The sequence below is a fragment of the Fukomys damarensis genome, unplaced genomic scaffold (assembly GCF_012274545.1).
Source record: "Fukomys damarensis isolate Sample0158 unplaced genomic scaffold, DMR_v1.0_HiC HiC_scaffold_6, whole genome shotgun sequence".
NCBI lineage: Eukaryota > Metazoa > Chordata > Mammalia > Rodentia > Bathyergidae > Fukomys > Fukomys damarensis.
In genome coordinates, this window is record NW_022900918.1 from 43,064,573 (window position 1) to 43,084,739 (window position 20,167).

At 48.6% G+C, this 20,167-nt stretch overlaps 1 protein-coding gene and 1 long non-coding RNA gene across 7 annotated transcripts in view; both read left to right on the forward strand.

The window, feature by feature from the left end:
- Nucleotides 1–7,951, forward strand: part of Cul4a (cullin 4A) — a 31,984-nt gene extending 24,033 nt beyond the window's left edge. For 2 of the 6 annotated variants that reach the window (XM_010619925.3, XM_010619931.3), the window contains 5 exons: nucleotides 832–945; nucleotides 2,953–3,058; nucleotides 3,160–3,332; nucleotides 5,450–5,602; nucleotides 6,645–7,951. In XM_010619925.3, the coding sequence (XP_010618227.1) occupies nucleotides 832–945; nucleotides 2,953–3,058; nucleotides 3,160–3,332; nucleotides 5,450–5,602; nucleotides 6,645–6,740 (642 nt within the window). In that variant the 3' untranslated portion in view covers nucleotides 6,741–7,951. The remainder of the gene's footprint in view (nucleotides 1–831; nucleotides 946–2,952; nucleotides 3,059–3,159; nucleotides 3,333–5,449; nucleotides 5,603–6,644) is intronic. The other 4 variants (XM_010619929.3, XM_010619928.3, XM_010619927.3 and 1 more) reach the window with 3 other exon arrangements.
- Nucleotides 7,952–15,038: 7,087 nt separating this feature from the next.
- On the forward strand, nucleotides 15,039–16,284 carry LOC117285141. Its single transcript, XR_004516123.1, has 3 exons — nucleotides 15,039–15,422; nucleotides 15,539–15,644; nucleotides 16,148–16,284. It is a non-coding gene; the product is annotated as an uncharacterized LOC117285141 (long non-coding RNA).
- The last annotated feature ends 3,883 nt before the right edge of the window (nucleotides 16,285–20,167 follow it).

Below are 20,167 nucleotides of genomic sequence, written 5' to 3' on the forward strand. Positions count from 1 at the left end.
TTTTTTTTTTTTTTTTTTTTTTTTTTTTTTTTTTTTGTTCTGGGGATCAAACTCAGGCCCTTGCTCCTTATGAGGCAGGCAGCGGCACCACTAAGCTAAATCCCTGGCCCTAGCTGATTTCTTGATAGCAGCTATTCTTTATGGGTTGAGGTGGAATCTCAGTCTTGTTTTTATTTGCATCTGCTGAATGCCATTTTCTTGTAGATGACATGATTTCATTTTTCTTTATTGTGAGTAGTACTCCATTGTGTGTCACTTTGCTGATGGTACTTTAGTCTGTTTTCTGTTCTGTAGCAAACTGACTGAGCCTGGGTATTCTTCGAGAAAAACCATTAATTTCCTGCAGTTCTGGAGGCTGTTAGACCAAGGTCTGGGGGGCGGGCTGTACCTGTCAGGGCCTTCGTCCAAAGTTCTGAGGAGCTCACCAGAGAAGCACCCTGGCTTTCTTAACAGACCTTGGCCAGAAGGCTGCCCAGTGCCACCCCCTCACAGTCCATCAGGTGTCAGTATGATGGCCACGCCTGCCCAGTACAGGGCAAGGTCCTGGCTGTCACCTGCTGCATGGGTTAGGCGGGGTCTTTAGCATTCTTAGGAGTCAGGGGAGGGAGGGGAAGGTAAGCGGGTGCAGGTGTGGTCAAGCTGTGGACCCCTTGTGGGCCTATGTGGCCGGAAGCCCTGAGGCCTGAGGACGGAGGGCAGGGTGCGTTTCCACTCGTGGGAGAAGCCAGGAAAGAGCAGAACACAGGAGGGCAGTTTTTATCCAGCTGTGAGAATGAGACCCAAGCATGCTCTGCTCTGCGTGCTGACGGTGTCCCACGCTCGGCTCCACAGATGGTCAGGCTTCAGGAGGTGTTCAAGACCTTCTATCTGGGGAAGCACAGCGGCCGGAAGCTCCAGTGGCAGACGACGCTAGGCCACGCCGTCCTGAAGGCAGAGTTTAAGGAGGTACAGCTTCCCTTCCGTGAGGCACCGCTTGCTCTCCCTCATTGCATGCGGTAACAGTTTTCAAATTGTTGTTGAGCTTTGGTAGCAAAGAAGGAAAATTCAACTGCTAGCTTTTCTAGGTCAATAAAATGAGAAACAGTTAAAGGGTTAGTATCCCAATCAACAAAAACCAGTAAGCCAACAGAATCCCTTGAGTCATTTGTCTAACTGAACAAAGAACAGAAGCTCTGAAGAGGCAGCTCACGATAGCAAACTGAAACTCATTTCCCTGGACACGCACTCAGCTTGTCTACTAATGGAGGGGTTGCTGAGTGAAACAGCGAGGGACATTGTGACCAAGGGACTGGTGCAGGCTGGACCTGAATAGAAAGCGGATTCTGCCACTGCTGGGGGAGCTGCATCCATGAGGCTGGCAGCTACAGGGATTTGTCCTCAGTCTTCCTCATACTTAGCTGTTTTATCTTCCTTTTGCTTCAGGCATGGTAGCACATGCCTTTTATCCCAGCACTCTGGGAGGCTGAGGCAGGAGGGTCACAAGTTCAGGCCCAGCCTGGGCAACTTAGCAAGATCCTGTCTCAAAAATGTAAAAAGGGTTAGGTCGCAACTCAATGTGAAGGCCCTGGGTTTAATCCCCACTAGCACATGGCATGCACACACAGCCAGTGAGCAAGTTTCAGTGTGTGCCAGAGCTCCGTGGAGGCTTTTCGTGGTTTCACCGTGATCTTTCCAGTAATCACTTCAGCTAGAGCAGGAAGTTCTCACTCAGATGTTTTCCCAGGTTAATGGATAGGAGCATTGGCTGCAAAGCTGTTAAAAAAGGAGAGTGAGTGCATGACACATCCTGATGGTGAAAGCAGCATGTCACCTGACCGCGTGTGGCAGGATCTTAACTGCTGTTCTGTGCAGAGCATCCACGTGTGTATGGCAGCACAGCCACTGAGAGGCATGTCATGCGTGGGTCTGTGCACAGGCCGCCTGTGTGCTCCTGGAGAACTGGGGAAGTGGCATTGCCCGAGCTCTCTGCTCCCCCAGCACGTGGCAGCACACCTGCTGCCCAGGACAACAGGTGTGCGATGTCCAGGACCTGGCTACATGTGCTTGTGTTACTGCTGCTTTGTTTTTTTCCCTAGTAGTTAGGATTGAACCCATACCTGTGCACTGACTACAGCCCCAGACCCCCACCCCTGCTGTTTTAAAATTTTTGAGATGACCCTAAGTTGCCCAGTCCTGCCTCTGCATGAACTTCCAGTCCTCTTGCCTTAACCTCCCAAGTGCTGGAATTACAGGCAAGTACCACCATGCCAGCTGTTGGGGCTTCTGCCTGCACTGCCCCTGCCTGGGCCATCACTGCTACGAGGGGGCCCTTGCAGTAGAGGTAAAAGTTGGTGAGCAAGGTCTCCTGGGCACAGAAGAGCCACATTGTGCCCACAAGCACAGCTGGCCTCTGGACCATGCCCTCCAGGCTCCACAGGCTGGGAGAGAATTTCTTTTTTTTCTTGTGGTGTAGGGACTGAGTCCATGGCCTCACTCGTGTTATGCAAGCCTTCTACCACTGAGCTCCCCCACACAGCCCTTGTTATAAATTTTTATTTTTATATTGAGACAGGTATTGCTAAGTTGCCTAGGCTAGGCTTGAATTTGAATAAGCCTCAGACTCCTGAGTAGTAGGGATTATAGGCGTATACTACCATACTCAACTGAAAGAACTTTTTTACTACTTTAAAAAACATTTCAAGAGAAGGATTTTTAGCCATGAGTTCAGTACCAGCCTGAACTACATGGTGAGACCCCATCTTAGAGAGGGGGGAGGGAGAGAGGGAGAGGGAATTTTTTAAGTGTAATGCCTAATAACCATTTTATTAATTTATAATCAGTAACATAATTTCTTCTTACTGGGTGACTATTGGTGAGTTCTTAATCCCTCACAAGAAGTTTGATTTGAAAGGCAGTCTGTTAGAATCCGAGAGTGTCTGAGCACAGCTTCGCATGATGGCCACTGTCTTGCAGGGGAAGAAGGAGTTCCAGGTGTCCCTCTTCCAGACTCTGGTGCTGCTCATGTTCAACGAGGGGGATGGCTTCAGCTTTGAGGACATCAGAATGGCCACGGGGATAGGTAGGCAGAGAGCCGCGTGCGGGCTGGCGCGGCTTTGGTCCCCAGGCTCCAGCCCTGGCGACAGGCGGCAGGGTGATGGGCCTGTCTTTCTTTCTATGCAGAAGACAGTGAGCTGAGACGGACGCTGCAGTCGCTGGCCTGCGGGAAAGCACGGGTTCTGATTAAGAGTCCAAAAGGGAAGGAGGTGGAAGACGGAGACAAGTTCATCTTCAATGGTGATTTCAAGCACAAGTTATTTAGGATAAAGATCAACCAGATCCAGATGAAGGAAACTGTATGTACACACTTTCTCCTTCCACTCCATGGTAGTAGTGTTTTCTTGACTGGTAGGGTTCCACAGCATGTTTCTAAATGTAGTTGGAACACATGACGTTGATGAGTCCTCGTTTTTGCTAGTGGTGCTCTTGGTGTAGTGAACATCAGGAAACCCAGCTTGTAGCTACGCAGCTGGCCACATGTGCACTTTGTCCGCATGTTCCACGTCGTGCTCAAGCGCAGCAGCCCTGAGCCCAGCCTCATGTGCCCCACAACCGGGTCGTGCTGGGGCCCCGGGCCAGGTCCTGGACGAACAAGGACAAGCGCAGGGTCTGTGACTGGGCTGCAGCAGTGTTTGTCACTGTGACAGAGGCAGTGGCTTGAGTAGCGGAGAGCAGACTTCCTGGTGCAGCCCGTGCCCCAAGCCCACACCCGCAGGTCTCTGAGAAGGCCTTGTTAGGTGAAGATCAGGTGAGGGGCGGTCAGGCAGCACCAAGAAGACTGCAATGACGAGTGAGGCACAGAGGCCTGAGGTGAGCATGGTGGAGGACCCCCAGCAGCGCCCAGAGACGCTCGTGCTCACCCTCTGTTCTCTGATAGGAAGGTGATCCCTGGACCTGCTGCAGCTCAGGGCTGCAGGCTGCCCAGCCCGCCCAGGCTGGGTGCCCCAGTAGCACAGAGAGTGTGACAGGGTTCTCTTCTCATATCAGCTGGGAAATGTTCAGAAGGTTGCTGATCTCCATCGCAGTAGACGTTGTAAATGTTCATCTACAACAAAACTGCCACACACACCTGTGGCCGCCCGCTTCTGGGAGCTGCAGGCGTGTCCAGCACACATGCACTGGCTGGCGCTGAGAGCTGCTGGGTGGCAGAGATGCAGAAAAGCCTGAGCCGTGGAGGCAGACGTGGCCTGTGGTCATGGCTTCTCTGGCAGTAGGGAAAGCTGAGCCTGTGAAAGGACGCCCTGGTGTGGCAGCGCTTGTTTCAAGTGGCCTGGGACATGCGTGGCAGCCACCACAGTGTTGAGTATGGAGCTGCAGTGCAGACACCGTGAGGAGGTCCTTCTCGTGTGTCCCTGGGACTGGTTGTCACACCACACTTGCACGGTATATGCTGCTGCTGTTTACCTTTGTGTGTTTATTTCCAGCTGCTATACACAAATCTCATCAGTGGTCCTGGTTTTTCAGTTGATTTTCTTAAATTCTGCAGCTCATCTGCACATGATGATCTTTTTGACTGCTTTTTTCCAGGGCTTCTTCAGTTCCACTGGCATAGCCAGGAACCCTGAAATGATTTTAAGGAAGAGCAGTGCAGTTAGGCTCTCTGTTCTCCCTCTTGCTGCCCAAGGATACGGAATAATAACATGTCCCACTGGCTGTGTGGCAACAGCTTGAACAAGGCCGTGCAGCCTGCAGCAGGCACTCCCTGGGGCCCTCACGGTGGGCAGAGCTCTCATTTCTGAAACAGGCCCTGCTGTTGACTTGCCGCTGGATTTAATATTCTGATTAGTATTCTGACCAGCATTCTTGCAGGTTTCTTTAAGGAATATAAAACTTTTAAAACTAGTTGTAAAATTTTGGTTTTAGAGTTTGCTCTTCAGAAAAGCTAAAAGCCGGGCATGGTGGCGCACGCCTGTAATCCCTGCACTCGGGAGGCTGAGGCAGGAGGATCGCTATGAGTTTGAGACCAGCCTGGGCCACATAGTGAGTTCATCAGTCTCAACTACATAGTGAGACCCTGTCTCAAAAAAAAAACCAAAAACCCAAAAGAAAAGCTAAGCTTTCCTAGAACAAAGGAAAATTAGCAAAACGAGATTCTCTGTCTTGCTTTTATTTACTTCAAGACTGAGTCTGGCTGCTGGGCATGGTGGTGCACATCTGTAATCGCAGCACTGTGCCCCAAGCCCACACCCGTGGGTCCTATTCAGGCCTTGATAGCCAGGGTCAGGTGAGGGGCGGTGCAGATGGGAGCCTGAGGCAGGAGGACACCACAAGTCTAGGCCAGCCGGGATAAATAGCAACACCCTGTCTCAAAAAAAAAAAAAAAAACAAAAGGAAAGACTGAACCTTTCATTGAACTCAAGAACATGAAATCCTACTGAAAATATCTTTTCACGCTTGTTTCTGTTATGTTCAGGTTGAAGAACAAGTTAGCACTACAGAACGAGTGTTTCAGGATAGGCAATACCAGATTGATGCTGCTATCGTCAGGATAATGAAGATGAGGAAGACCCTGGGTCATAATCTCCTGGTCTCTGAATTATACAATCAGCTCAAGTTTCCTGTGAAGGTACATGTCCTGCTGCATAATACTGTAGTGTGGGACAGGAGAGGCCACCGAGGGAGGCACTGGGCTGTCACTGTCCTCACATCCGGGTACTTGCCCTGCCTTCCTGGGCCTCTGCCACCAGGTAAGGTGACTCCAAAGATCTCACAGGGGCTGTGATGACTGATCACACAGTCTCTGGCCGGCATTATTCCATTGCTGCTACTCTGTTGCTGCATTCGTCCCTGAACTCTGTTCAGGAGTACTGTTGCTCTTCTGTGCATGTGGGGCAAGCTGGGAGGGCGTTCCACAGCGCCTCCTGGGGTGCACCATTCTAGCCCCCGGCAGCTGGCCAAGCCCCTGTGCTGCTTGGGTAGACATCCCCAGGGTGGCACCCAGTTTAGATGGACTGGATAGCACTTGAGAGCCCTCCGGGGTGATAGGTGTAGCCCCTATGGGACACAGTGCTTGTGCCCAGTCCAGGGCCAGGGATTTCCCTCTGCACGTGAAGACCCTGTGGCAGAGTGGAAGTAGGGGGCGGGGGCTGTCCAGTGCCCTTACGTCTGCCCTGGGTAACCGGGTTTCCAGCCTTCTCTCCTAGAGTGTAGGGCCTGTCATTAAATAGAAGAGTTCATTGTCTGGAAGCCTGAGCAGCAGAGCTAAGGCTGCAGCACACCCTAAGGCTGTGGCAGGATTGTCATCCGTGGCGACACGATGTGGACACGCAGTGCATGTGCTGAGTGTGTATGGTAAAAGTGTCAAATCCGAGGAGAGCAACAGATTTCCCTTCCACGCAAAGACATTGCCTGATTGCAGGATCTGCCTGAGTTGTGCCCTGCCCAGTGGGTGCCACGTGTGTGTGCCCTGCAGGCGCCAGGCACAGGTGGGAAGCATGGTGGGGCACTGGGTCAGGGGACCATGCAGCATTATCCTCAGAAAAGCCTTCTGTTCACTTTGTCACCATCTGTGTTCATGTGTAGATCGGTGTAGAGTGGTGGTGATATCTGCTTCCTGGGTGATGCAGTCCCCTGTGTTTCGTGCGTCTAACCAGTTTCATCTCTTCCAGCCTGGTGACTTGAAAAAGAGGATAGAATCTCTCATAGACAGAGACTATATGGAGCGAGACAAGGACAGCCCCAACCAATACCACTACGTGGCGTGAGGGCCGCACCGCTGTCTCTGGGAAGCAGACATGAGGAGCACTGGTGGCTGCGCAGCAGGGCCACTATGCCACCAGGCCCGTGACGGCACCGGTGGGCACTCAGACTGGACGGCAAGGACATGATTCTTGAGTTGTCCTTCCCACGCTTGAGGACTTTCGGATGCCACATGTATCTTTCCCTTCCAGTTCTTCCTCTAGTTCTTTTAGGCATTTAAATTGTTTCTGTTGCTCTGTGCAGAACAACTTCAAGGCTGGACACGAAGACGTCAGTGAGCGGAGTTCCTTCTCGGGTCTGATCCGTGGTGTGATTGTTCGTGCACGACAGAGGCCCTCAGTGCTGTGTTACGTTCTGTCACAGCCAGGAGCAGAGCCCTCACTGGCGCCCACGCTGGTGATGATTACGCGTCCTAAGCACTGGCCTCTCTGTCCTTGTCCTTCCCTCAGAGGGTCTGGCCTTTGGTGACTGGTGTTCTGTGATCAGGTTTCTAGCTGCAGCCCCACGTGCCAAGACAACCTGTGCCTGCCGCACTCCGCAGCGCCATCGCCTGGCCACGCACAGCACGGTCCTGCCCAGCCAGCGGAGCCTCCTGTGCGTGTCTCTTGATGGGTGGGATAGGTGTGTCTGGGTCTCCCTGCCGAGATGGAGTCTGGCAGCCCGTTTTGGCATGGGGTCGCTGCTGTTTGATTTCAACTGCAGTATTTGTGTGATTGCCACAATAAAGTCTGGTTTGGTTTCCCAGCCCTGCGCAGGCACTATTCTTGCTCTCTGCCTGCGCTGCCTGGAGTAGGGTCTCGCAGCAGGCGTGTGGCCTCAGCACCTGACAGCACCCGCAGGTGGCTGGGTCACAGCATGAGAGGGTTCTGTTGGTTACAGGCTGGTACAGGCTGTGCTCCTGCTCGGGGAGACTGCAAAGGACGCAGAAGTTCAGTGGTGATGTTGGGGCGGGGCGGTGACAAAGATGCTTTTGTGGGGACATTTAAAAGTGCTTTATATTTTGCACAACAGCATGTTTCATTTTGATGAAAAGCTACCAAAGGAATTTTGATCATGATATAAGTGTTAAAAGCAATATTTTCTGGAATATACCAACTTTATATAATTTGATTTTGTGCTAAATTATTCTCCCTTTTTGAAACATGCATGTTCAAAATATGCTCTTTTGGGTTCCCATACGAAAATCCTTGCTCTTTTAAGTATCATCATTTCTATATTTGTAAATTTTCATTTATGAGTTCTACGATATGTGGTCTGTGAAAGACCAAATAGATTTCTATTTCTTATGTTTTAAGTTCATTGTGTTTAGAGATTAATATTGTAATTTAATATAGACTTTGAATAAAACTAGTTAAGTTGGCCTTAAAACTACATTAATAAAACTTTTTGGTATGCGAACTATACATTCCTCATAACTCCTTAGCAGCCCTAATCACCAGCACTGGACAAGGAAACCAGGTGTGGAGACATGACTGCCGCCTGTCCGGGGACCTCTTCCTTGGTCACCTCCTGCACTCTGCCCCGGGGGCGGATGATGGGCACCCTGGTGAGAAGCAGGGCCACGTGTGCCCTGTTCCTGTCCCTGCAGTCCTCCCAGCAGCGTCCCACGCATTTTATTTGAGGTTGCTGCGCCCAGTCTGATGGTAAGAGGAAGGAGTGGAGAAGAAAAAGGCACTGAAATCGGAAAGAAGGTGAAATTGCAGAGTAGATAATTGTGTACGCAGAAAATCTTTTTTAAAAAGAAAAGTTATGGCAAAATTACCAAAGTACTCTTTCTGTAAATATAGACTATAATGCAAGAGCATGTTTTCAACTACAAAAAGGATAAAAATACCTGCTAGCAAGTGAAAATACCTGCATGAAAGACATCTGCAGGTCATTTAGACACTGAGGAAGTCAGGAGAGATGAAAGGCGCATGCGTGTCACCTCCATGCAGCGTGGAGACAGCCTGGCTGGGAAGCAGAGCCGTGGGGACAGTGCCCAGTGTGGGGAGGCCGGAGGGATGTGCCTCCTGTGCAGTGGGGTTCTGCCCCCTTATTTACACTGCAGGAAGTCCCAGGAGGTTAACGTTAAAGTTGTGGAGGAAAAGAGATACCTTTGTTTTGTTACTGTTCTTCTCTGTTTTGTTTTTTGCACTACTAGGGGTTAAACCTAGGGCCTTGCACCGAGCTACATCCCAGGCCCTTTTTGTATTTTTTATTCTGAGGTATGATCTTGCTAAATTTCTCATGCTGGGCTTGAATTAGCAGCCCTGACTCAGCCTCCCAGAGTCCTGGGATTACAGGAGGGTGCCATTGCTCCCAGCTAGAGATACTATTTTTCATTCTTAGTGTTTTCCCACTACTCTATTGAATTAGATTCCATTAAAACAACAAAACTTAACATTGCCATTTGGTTTTGTGTTTTTGTGGTGCTGGGGATGGAACCCAGGCCTTGCTCAGCACAGGCCCTGTAGCTGACCTTACCCAGCTCTCCTGACACCTTTTAAATCCGCATAGGGAAGAAGAGGTTAACACCTGAGATGTTAGGGCTGAAGATAAACCAATTAACATACACAGCACTCCAAGTCAGGAAGAGGCAGTTCAGCCCACCGTTGAGTTGGTGTGAGTTCTTGTTGGGCTTAGAGCGGCCAGGGCACTCGGCAAGATGAGCAGGGCCCGAGGTTGGCAAAGAGGAGGCCACTGAAGGTGTGGACAGGTGGGCCCCGCTGTGACAGTGCTGAGGACTGAAGAATCCTGGACAGCCAGGGGAATGTGGCCACTGCCTGAAGGAGGCAGAGGCCGCTGCCAGGGCTCAGCCACCAGGGTCTGAAGGGGCCGCCATGTGGGAGGGTTGGGCCCTGGGGAGGGGAGACCCTGCCCTCTCCCTGCCAGGTGTGGAGGGGGCTGGTCACTGCCATCCAGGGGGATAAATTTGGAAAGTGACAGCAACCCTGCCCTGCCCTGGCCCCTGGTTGTCAGCCATGGCCAGTAGAGGGTGTAGTGACAGAAATGACATGCAGTCAGAGGGGTGAGGAGGGGCTGGAACGTGGGCACCTGGTGTGGTGGCACCTTAGAGTGGTTTACTGTGGGACCAGGCCTGCATAAAGGACGGGGTGTCCTGAATCTTAGGGTGTCACCTCCTTGGGCTAGGCTGTGACCTCCACGCATCTCCCTCATGGGGAGTGACAGCCCATCTTGTCCTGACCGATGACACAGAACTCCTAGTGTCCATACATTCAGGGATGGCCACAGACCAAAAGGCGACCTACGTCCCAGTGCAGAGGGGACACTGGAACACTGCACTGTATGAGAACAGGATGTGGCACAGCGTGACCTGGCCTGGCCACTGCCGATGTGCGGCGGCCTGTGAACTCAGTGAACAGGGACAGAGTCCCAGCAGCTGGGACCAGCGGTCAGCAGGAGGCTTCTCACGTCCCCTGTGCAGTGTGAATTTTGTGTCAGAAGAATGGGTGTCGTCATGAGCAGCTGCAGTGTTAGGGACGATGAATGGCCCTGCCCACAGCCATGTCCGAAGTCTCACCGAGAGTACCAGCTCGCTGCCCAGTCACTGGCATGGGCCATTCTCATGTGTTCGACTTTATCATCGTGAACGACACTTTCTTTGTACTTAAGCCCACTCCTTTGTGGCTATCAGTCCTCTTCTGTTTTCTTGTTTTATTAAAACACGTCCTTTGTATGCATGGAGACATTTTATTTTCCAGTTTTGTTTTGCATCAGTGCCTAAGAGCCTGGCTGTTTAGGAATTCTAGGCTTGTGCTCACTTTCCTCAGAACTCGGGAGGCTGCAGTCTGCTTTCTTCTCTCTGCCAGCACACAGCCTGACACCCTTATGTGACTGCTGTGTCCCATGACCCTCGGACATCAGCACAGGGCAGTGGGCGCTGGGGACCCTGGCCATTTGTGTCTGGTTCCTCTTGTGACCCATGCCACGTGATATGATAATTTCATTTTCTGACTACTCAACTTTAATAACAGACTTTTTGCTTCATTTCATTTTTTGATACTGAGGTTGAACTCGGAACCGGACACTGCTCCATCCCCCAGCCCTTTTATTTTTCTGAAATAGGGCTGTACTAAATTGACCATGCTGCCCTTGAACTTGAAAGCCTCTTGCCTCACACTCCCAAGAAGCCAGGATTACAGGTGTGTGCCCCTGTAATGGCGTTCACACCTAGCTTAGTGACAGATTGTTTTATGGTTACAGCTTGGGATTTAGCTCAGTGGCGCTGCTGCCTGCCTCACAAGCCTCTCAATTTCCATCCCTTGTATGTGTGTGTGGGGGGGGGATGTTTTATGGCTACAATGTCTTGAAAATCTGAAGTGCTAGTTGAGCTTTTAAAGTACTTCTCCCTTCCCTCCTGCCTAGGACAGCGTTAGCAAACTTCCTGTGAAGGGTCAGAGGGGATATAAGCCGTAATGGAAAAATATGGTGAACTTTAAATTTTAAAATTACAGTAAAAGACACATTTCCATGAATTCCTCTCAAAATCCTCCCCTCGCTGTCAATACACTCATCCTGCTGTCCTTACCACTTTTTGTAGCAGCTCAGGAATCCTGCATGGTCCTGGTTGCATTGATGTCCTTAATGGACTGACTGGAAACATTTCCCTTTTGTGGTCATTTTGACTTTGGGGAGGAGCCAGAAGTCACAGGGTGCCAGTTCTAGCGAGTAAAGTGGATGAAGACATAGCGTCCGATCTTTATGAACTCCTTCCTGTTTGATGGTGCTCAGCAACAGCAGTCACTTGTTTGTTTTTTTGGTACCAGGATCAAACTCGGGTCCTTGCACTTACAAGCATCACTTTTTTTTTTTTATCATACCTCATAAAGACACTCAGGACTCCAAAGCTGCTGCAAGAACCATGGGGTAAGTGTTCAAAGTGATAGGGGGAATTTTGAGGGGATTCGTGACACTGTGTCTTCCCGTGTGGGGGAATGCACGTTTTGTGTGCCCCTAGGACAGCAGAGCAGGGGACAGAGCCCATCCAGGTGAAGAGAGAAGCTCAAGAGCCTCTAGGGGTCTCCACTGGCAGCACAGGGGCTGCACCTGTGAGCTGTGACATGGGGCCCTTGTCGGGACTCCATGCTTCCCGAGTACAATCAGAACTTTCAAGGGACTGCAGAGAGAGGCATCCCCTCTGGTCACGCTGGACTCTGAAATTGGAAGACCCAGGGCAAGACTTGGCTCTGCCCAAGCTGCAGGTCTCAGGGAAAATTCCTTAAATTCTTTCAACTCTCTGGGCTATTCAGAGTTCAATGTACACAGCTGCTTATATAACACCCCGCCCCAGGTACCCTACACTCCATGTACACATGGAGAAGGGTACAGCAACTCAGTGTAGATGCACCATGCTGCTCTCTGGCTAGCAGAAACTGGAAATTATTTATTTAAAAGGTAATGGGTTCTCTGCTGTCTTCAGTGAGAAGACAGTCCTAAATGAAGCTGAAATAATGGTCTTTTAGATAGATAAAAGCTGAAGCGCTCACCCTGTGCAGGGGTTCCTCTGAAGGGCAAGGCACCTGCACAGCTTGTCCGGATGGTTGTTTTACAGATACACAGCACTGTCAAAATTCACTCAACTGGACAGCTAAAGTGGGTGTATCTGTCTTACACAAATGAACCTTAATGCAATTGATTTTTTTTTTTTTGTACTGGGGATCTAACTTGGGTCCTTGCGCGCTTGCAAGGCAGGCAGTGAAACCACTGAGCTAAATCCTGGGCCCAATGCAAATGATTTTTAAAGTTAAAAGAGGGCGGGGGATTTAGCTCAGTAGTGCTGCTGCCTGCCTCACAAGTTCGATACCTGGTACCAAAAAAAGTAAAGTTAAAAGAAGAAAGGAAAATGAAGGAGGCCTCTTGTCTGGAGATGCCTGAATAACAAAACAGGCAAGAAGACTCAGATCAGTCACTGTGGTTTTCTGACCGCTTCCATCACTAACCTGAAGGTTCCTTCTGTGGTCAAACAGAAGCAGACAGAGGCCACAAATGCAGAAGTGGCTTCTTATGGACTGCAGTTTCCAGTCTCTGTCACCTGTGTTAGGAACAGGCTCTATTGAGACTGTTTCACACTTAAACAGAACAGGTCCTAATGAGCACCTGCTCAGGGCCAGGGTTCTCGGAGCACACATCAAAGAGCACAGAAATAGACATGGGTAAGGTGTTATATAATTTGTCACGCTGCCAGTGCCTTCCAACTCTTACTCTGCTTTCTAAGAAGGTAAAATGTTTTGGTTCTCTTTGTCTCTGAGGGTTCCTTTTTCATAACCTTCTTAAAAAAAAAAAAAACACCCAAATACGTTTTAAGTACCTCAGGGAAATCTGAGGCTGAGGTGGGAGGATCGCTAGCAATCAAGAATTCTAGAGGTAGTAACAGCTATTTCAGCAGCAGGAGCAGTGACAGCACCTGCCGTCTTCAGAGTCTAAACAGCAGCAGCTAACACTTAGGAGACAGGTGGGTGTGCATTCCAGGAGCAGCTCCAGAGAGATTCAGAAACATCCTATGGTACCTACCTCTGGTCCAGGACTAACTCTCCAAGGAGTCAATCAAAGGGCAATTTTCAGAGATGTGCACAAGACATACATATAAAAGATACATACATATAAAAGAGCGGGGCATGGTGGTACACTCCTGACATCCCAGCACTTGGGAGGCTGAAGTGGAGGGTTGCTGTGATTTTTAGGACCCTGAACTACATGGCAAGACACTGTCTCAAAAGAAAAAAAAAAAGATACTAAATAGCAAAAAATAACAATCTCAAGTCCCACAGAAGAGTGTGCATTTTAAAAAATATTGTATAATAAAAGTCTCGTTTATGTTTTGCCCATTGGCATTTATTTCATTTTCAGAATTGCTACAACTCTGATACTAGTCTTGCCCATGTTGACCACTATCATTCACTGTGTATCATTAATGAGCCAAAGCCAACGATCTTGAAGTGGATGGGAAAAGAGAGCGAAGTCCAGGTGAGCAAGGCCATGGCCTCAGCAACAGAAGGGGCATGCAGGCTTGTGGCCTGCTCTTTGCAAGCCCAAGCCCCAAGAACCTCACCAGGACTCCCTGTGGCAGCTGAGAGACCTACTTCTCATTGACTGCTCACAGGATGGAGCCTGGCTCCATGGCAGGTAACTCCCAAAAGCACCTCCTTCCTGCCAGTCTGGTGCCCGAAGTTCTGTCACCACGGCAGCCATCCCGTCTGATACTGATCATTCACAAATTCTTGGATAAAGAAAAAATAATGGAGAATTCAGGAAAAGAGAAATAAAAGCAAATGATTTTGACTGTTTGATGAATAACTAAATGAAAGAATAAAGTGTCAGGTCCCATAATGGCTGCTAGTAGGTATGGATTAGACACCCTTGCCTTTTACCAGCAAATTTAATCTATGGGAGAACAGGCTATGGGGAAAATCATACAAATACAGGACCAGAAGAGGCCTCAAGTTAAAACAGTGGGGGTTTTCACTATTAATCCAACAAAATTGAAGATGTTTTAGTACTGTGTTCTTCGTGGGACTCCTCAGTGACTTCTGGTAGGACAGATCATTTCTATATTCTCCCACCACTATATTCTCCATGGCACCTGCTCCTCACTGGGCAGCCACACTTAACTGATTTCAAACTATTCTTTCCCATGTGCTTTGGGGAGCTGAGATACCACGGTTTCCCTGTGGCACCTGAGACCTACTTCTCATTGCTTGGCTACTGCTTGGCCCGGAGCGGGAAGCTGGTCTCTCTCACCTTCACTCTGCTTCCATCCACAGATCGGTAAGGACTGGACCATCTGTACGGAACGGGATACAGACGGGCCTGAGACTGACTGTGGGCCTGGAACTGAGCCAGGATATCGACACTCGCCTGTGGCTGGACCATGGGTGGATACGCGGACGTGGACACTGGCCCGGCCAGACCCTCTCATATAAACCCAGGCCTGGGCTGGGACCTTTAGTGGACATAGGCTCGGGTGTGGTTGGGGACTGGGAAGTGGATACCAGCATAGGCTAGGCCGTGAGATCCTGGTGTGGAGCCCTCGCCCGGTCGTGGCGCCTGTCATCTTCCCGTCCCCGCCGCTTCCCCCTGTCTCGCATTACTTTCCCCTGCCGCGGCGCTTCCTCTTCCCTTTCTCTGGGGCCTGTCCCACTTTCCATTTCACCGCGCCAGCCAGGGAACCGCGGGAGCTGCGGGAGCTGCAGGCTGAGCTCGGGTCACCTGACGTCGAGAGCACGTGACAAGTGGAATAGCGTGCTGGGCTAGGTCAAGTGTGGCGTCACGTGCAGCTGGTACGGGGCGTCGGGAGGTCGTCGGGCCGGGACCCCTTTGCGCCGCCCAGCCCGCATATGGGGCGACTCGAGTTCTGAATCCGGAGGGAAGGCGCTCGGAGGAGGCTCAGTCAGGCGGTGTAGACGCGGGTCTCTGTGCGCGCCCGCCCGGGGCTCCAAAGGCTCCAAGCCCCTCCGGTCTCTTCCGCTGTGCCTCACGAGTGACTGTCGTGTAAAGTGAGCCCCTGAGACAAGTGTGCCCCGTGCTGAGCTCAGAGCTTGTCGGGACCTGGGACCTCTTCCGGGAGTGATAGGTTCTGAGAGCCGTTGGCGACCCAGGTTCCGTCTTGTTCTCTTTTGGAAGAGCTCAAGGCCTTAGAATGAATGTTCCTACTTGATTTTGAGTTTTCAAAGTTCACTTTTAAAACGGTGAGAAAAATCTGATAGCTTGGAGTAGTGTTCACGTAATAAGTTTTAAGTTTCATTAATATTAACTGTGCAAACGCTCATTTTGTTTTGATTTTTTCTTTTCATTTTTGAGACAGGGTCTCAAACTTGTGGCAGTTCTCTCGCCTCAGCCTCCAGAGTGCTGGGATTACCGGCGTGCGCCATCACACCCGACCTGGAGGTCTTTTAACAAGTTGGATTTGGGTCTGTCCTAAACGGTTCTTTTTTGTTTGTTTGTCTTAATGCACTTCATCAAAAAGCATCTTTTCAAAAACGTATTTGACTTTTAAATTACTAATTCATTGTACATTAATAAGGGATTGCTTAAAGCTGCTGTTGTTGGACTGTTTATTTCATCAGAGCACTGAGAAGTGTGAACTGAAACTTGAGCACATATGGTGGCTGTAATCGCATAATGTGACTCTTTAAACATTGATGTCAGCTGGATGACCTCTTTCCAGGAGGAAGACGAGCCCTGTTGGGAATTTTGGAAAGTTCTGAGCTAATTAATGCTGCTCTTGATTTTGGAAGTTCATCAGTTATTCAGGTGGAAGACTGAGTTCTTCACTAGATCTGAGGCCATAATTTTGTGATCCTGTATCACTGAATTTATATTAGGTTAACTCACCGTGTTACCTGCTGCACACGCTTTGTAGCACAGGTGGTGTGTGCTGATTGTTTTTTGTGTGTCTGTCTCCCTGCTTCAGCTCGGCCCACCATGCTTGGAATTACCCAAAGAAACTCATCATACAGCAGTGGTCCCTAACCAGACTTAGGTAAAAAGTAGCTTTAAAAAATATATGCATAGCCTGGTGTGGTGGCTCACGCCTTTAATCCCAGCTCTCAGGAGGCTGAGGCAGGAGGATCGCTGTGAGTTCAAGACCAGCCTGGGCTGCATAGTGAGTTCCGGGTCAGTCTCAACTGCATAGTGAGACCCTGTCTCAAAAAACAAAAAAAAATATGCATAATTGTGCCCTGCCTCTCGAGGTTGTGACTGTGTCTAGTATGGAACTTTGGTTTTTGCTCTTTTTTATTGTTTGCTTTTTGTTTTTTTTGGACAGGATCTTGTTAAGTACTGAAGCTTGTGATCCTCCTGCCTCAACTTTCCAGAGTGCTGGGGTCACAGGAATGTGCCACTGTGGCTGGTTTATTTTTTGTAAATTGTCATAGGTGATGGTGTGTTACTGTTTAAGAAGAAAAATACTGAATTAAAAGAGGCCAAGAAAAAATGAATGTGATTTTTTTAAAATGAGAGTTAATTTACTGACTCCCTCAGTTAGAAGTCTCTCATTTCAAAAGCAAGTGTTTTGTAATTTGAGGCCTGTTTCCTCACCCCTGGAGAAAGAGGCAGCATGGTCAGACATGGCACCTGCACTTTGGCCAGCAGCCAGAAAAGCAGAAGACTTGTACGACTCACTGGCTTCGTGACCTTGAGCAAGTAAGGTTGCTTGCTTCTCTGTGCCTTAGTCTCCACTGCTGTGAAAGGGAATCACAGTAATAATGACTGTTGTGGTTGTCATGGTAATCCGCACTTGCAAGCACTTTGAGCAGTGCCTGCCACAGTGTAATAAGCAAGGGCTTGTTAAGCTGGATGCTGGGACACACTTAGGAGACTGAGGCAGGAGGATCCCTTGACACCTTGAGTTTGAGATCAGCCTAGGCAGCATAGCAAGAGACAGCCCCCCAAAACAAGTGCTTGTTGAATAACATACTTTTAAAAAAATACCTTTTTCGTTTTGTTTTTTGAGACAAGGTCTTACTGTGTAGTCCAGGCTGGCCTTGAACTCGAAGTGATCCTACTGCGTCAGCTTCCCGGTGCTGGGATTGCAGTTGTGCGCACCCGCACCTGGCTAATCAATGAGTACTGTCTTGTTGGTACTTCTTGTTAGAAACTGATGATTAAGTGATGGACTTGACAGGAAACTGAGTGTTGCACTGATCTTGAAAACTAGTGCCAAGTGCTCGGCAGCACTGGCTGGGAGGTGTTCTCACAGCTTGGGTGTTGGCGTCTGCTTCCTGTTTGAGGACACAGAAGTCGAGGCCGGGCAGTTGCTCCTGGCCAGAGGTCCCACCCCTCGTGAGTGGTGACGGAGCCGTCTGTCTAGGTGCATGTGTGCTTTCCACAGCGGCAGAATTTCCAAAGTGGGAGTGTTCTGGAAGAGTGGGCCAAGGCTGCCCTCTGTGACCCTGGAGAGGTGTGCAGGCTTCTGGGCAGGGCAGCTGCTCCTGACAGGCTCTGACGCCTATCCGGTCAGGCAGTTACTGTGCTTGGAGAACGAAGGTGGCTTTGTTATTTTTTTCTTCAAATCAGTTGCCACTGTTCAGTTTTTAAAGACTTCTGAGCGTTGCCACACATATATTTTTCCTAAAATTCTGCTTTTTCATGCTTTCATTGAAATTTTTCTTTTGATCCAAATTGGCTTCTATGGGGAAGTTCTAGCAATTCAAAATTTCTAAGGCTCTTTCGAATATGGACACCTCGTGCTGTTAAAGGTTGTTTTAAAATTGTTTTAGTCATACTTTGTCTTCCCTTTTTTTTGGTACCAGGGATCGAACTCAGGACCTTATGCTTATGAGGCAGGCAGTGGAACCCCTGAGATAAATCCCTGGCCCACTTTGTTTTCCTTTGAAAGCTCATACCCTCAACAGATCTGCTGAGTTAAAAAAAAAAAAAAATTGATTGTTAAGTTACTTAGTGGGCTGTGCTTCAAGATGAAGTATTTTGGGTCAGTAAAACATTTTGTTTATTTTGTTTTTGTGGTGCCAGGGATCAAACTCGGGACTCTGGGCATGTGTCACTGAACCGCATCTCAGCCCAGAAGACTTTTTTTAAAAATTATTTAGGACAGCTTCTTAAGAGCTGGCTGTGATGGTGTCAGGGCACAGGACTCCTTCAGCCCTCACACTGAGGGTATCTCAAGCCATGGAAGCTGGGGGCAGGCAGTGGCATGGACGTGTGTTTCTGTGCCTGGCCTGACTCTGATTCTGCCCAGATGTCTGCCTGTGTACTTTGCTGCTTCTGCGTCCCTTACCTCTGGCCCCTCCTTCACAGACAGGAGTGGAAATGTTCTGTTTTTAAAAACCTTCCCTGTGTAAGACCCAACCCAGAAATGGGCATCTGAAATGAACAGATGCTTCTCAAATGAAGAAGTAGTAATGGCAAATAGATACATGAAAAAATGTTCAGCATCACTGGTCATCCAGGAGATGCAGATGAAAACAACACTGAGATTCCACCTCACCCCACAAAGAATGGCTGCTATCAAGAAATCAACCAATAACAAATGCTGGTGGGGCTGTGAGGAAAAAGAAACCCTTCTCCACTGCTGATGGGAGTGCAGACTGGTGCAACCCCTGTGGAAATCAGTAGGGAGATTCCTCAAAAAACTAGAATTAGAGGTCGCATTTGACCCAGTTATTCCCTCTCTTGGTGTCTTCCCAAAAGAATTAAAAGCATCATACTACAGCGATATATGTACAACTCTGTTTATAGGAGCACAGTTTATAACAGTTAAATCTTGGGAACAGCCCAAATGCCGATCAACTGATGAGTGGATAAAGAAAATGTGGTTTTATATATAATGGAGTTAAAGATAAGCTGGACCCATTTCTAGCTAAATGGTTACACCTTGAGACTATACTCTTTAAGTGAGATAAATCGGACACATTTGAATACTGCATTGTTTCTGTGGTGTGAGAAATTGAAAGTGTAAATAGGGACCAAAATGTATGAGAGATACTGGGAAGTGGAAAGGAAACAAATGAAAAGGGGAACAAGGGAAGGGGGAAGAAGGGACGAGAAAAAATAGGAAAAAGTGGAAACAGCTTTTGTAAATGAGGGGAAGAGAGACTGAAGGCGGGGAGGCGAATAGGAAAAAAGCAGCAAGATGTGTATAGGTACAGACTCCCTGTCTTGAATATTATGTATATCTGAAAGGTACTAATGTTTTGCTTAAAAAAAAAAAAAAAACTTCCCTGCATTAAAAATAGGTTGTAGAATCTTCTCTAGGTTTTTAAAGTGTAATATTCATTCATTGGAAATGCTTTTAGTATACTGTTTCCCATGTATTATGGGTATGGATTAAGCAAAGCAAAACAATAATAATAGGCATCCTTTTTTATTTAAAAAGTATTTTTATAACACTATCCTCAGTGCACAGTGATAAAAGACAAGCTTATTTTTAGCAAATTTGAATCTGCAGCACATTACAAACTTCATGGTGTATAACACCACACCACAGTTTCTTTTATTTTGCAGTCAGGATCTTGCCAAGTTTCCTGGGCTGACTTTGCTCTTGAATTCTCCTGCCTCAGCCTCATGAGAGTGGCTGGAATTCCAAATGTGTACTTTTCTTTATAAACAGATTTTTATATTTATCAGCAGCTTAGGGAAAGGCATGTGGGGTACCTTATTATATGCTTGACTTCATGTTTAAAAAGTAGGCTTTATTTTGTGTAAGTCCCAGGGGTAAAAGGAATTTGGTTTATTGGAATCCACTTTCCCAGGGAATTGTGTTTTAAATGACAAGTTGAATTGTCTTTCTCTTGAGGATGCTGTCCTCAGGTGATGGAGTCACATTTACACTGAGGGTGACAGACCAGGCTGCAGGTGTGTAAATGTTGGAAGGGTGGGCACAAACTTGTAGCAGTGATGACAGTATTTCTGAGCAGTTCACAGTGGTGGCTGATGGTGTTTGGCTCTAGGACTAGATTGCCTGTCTTTGGGA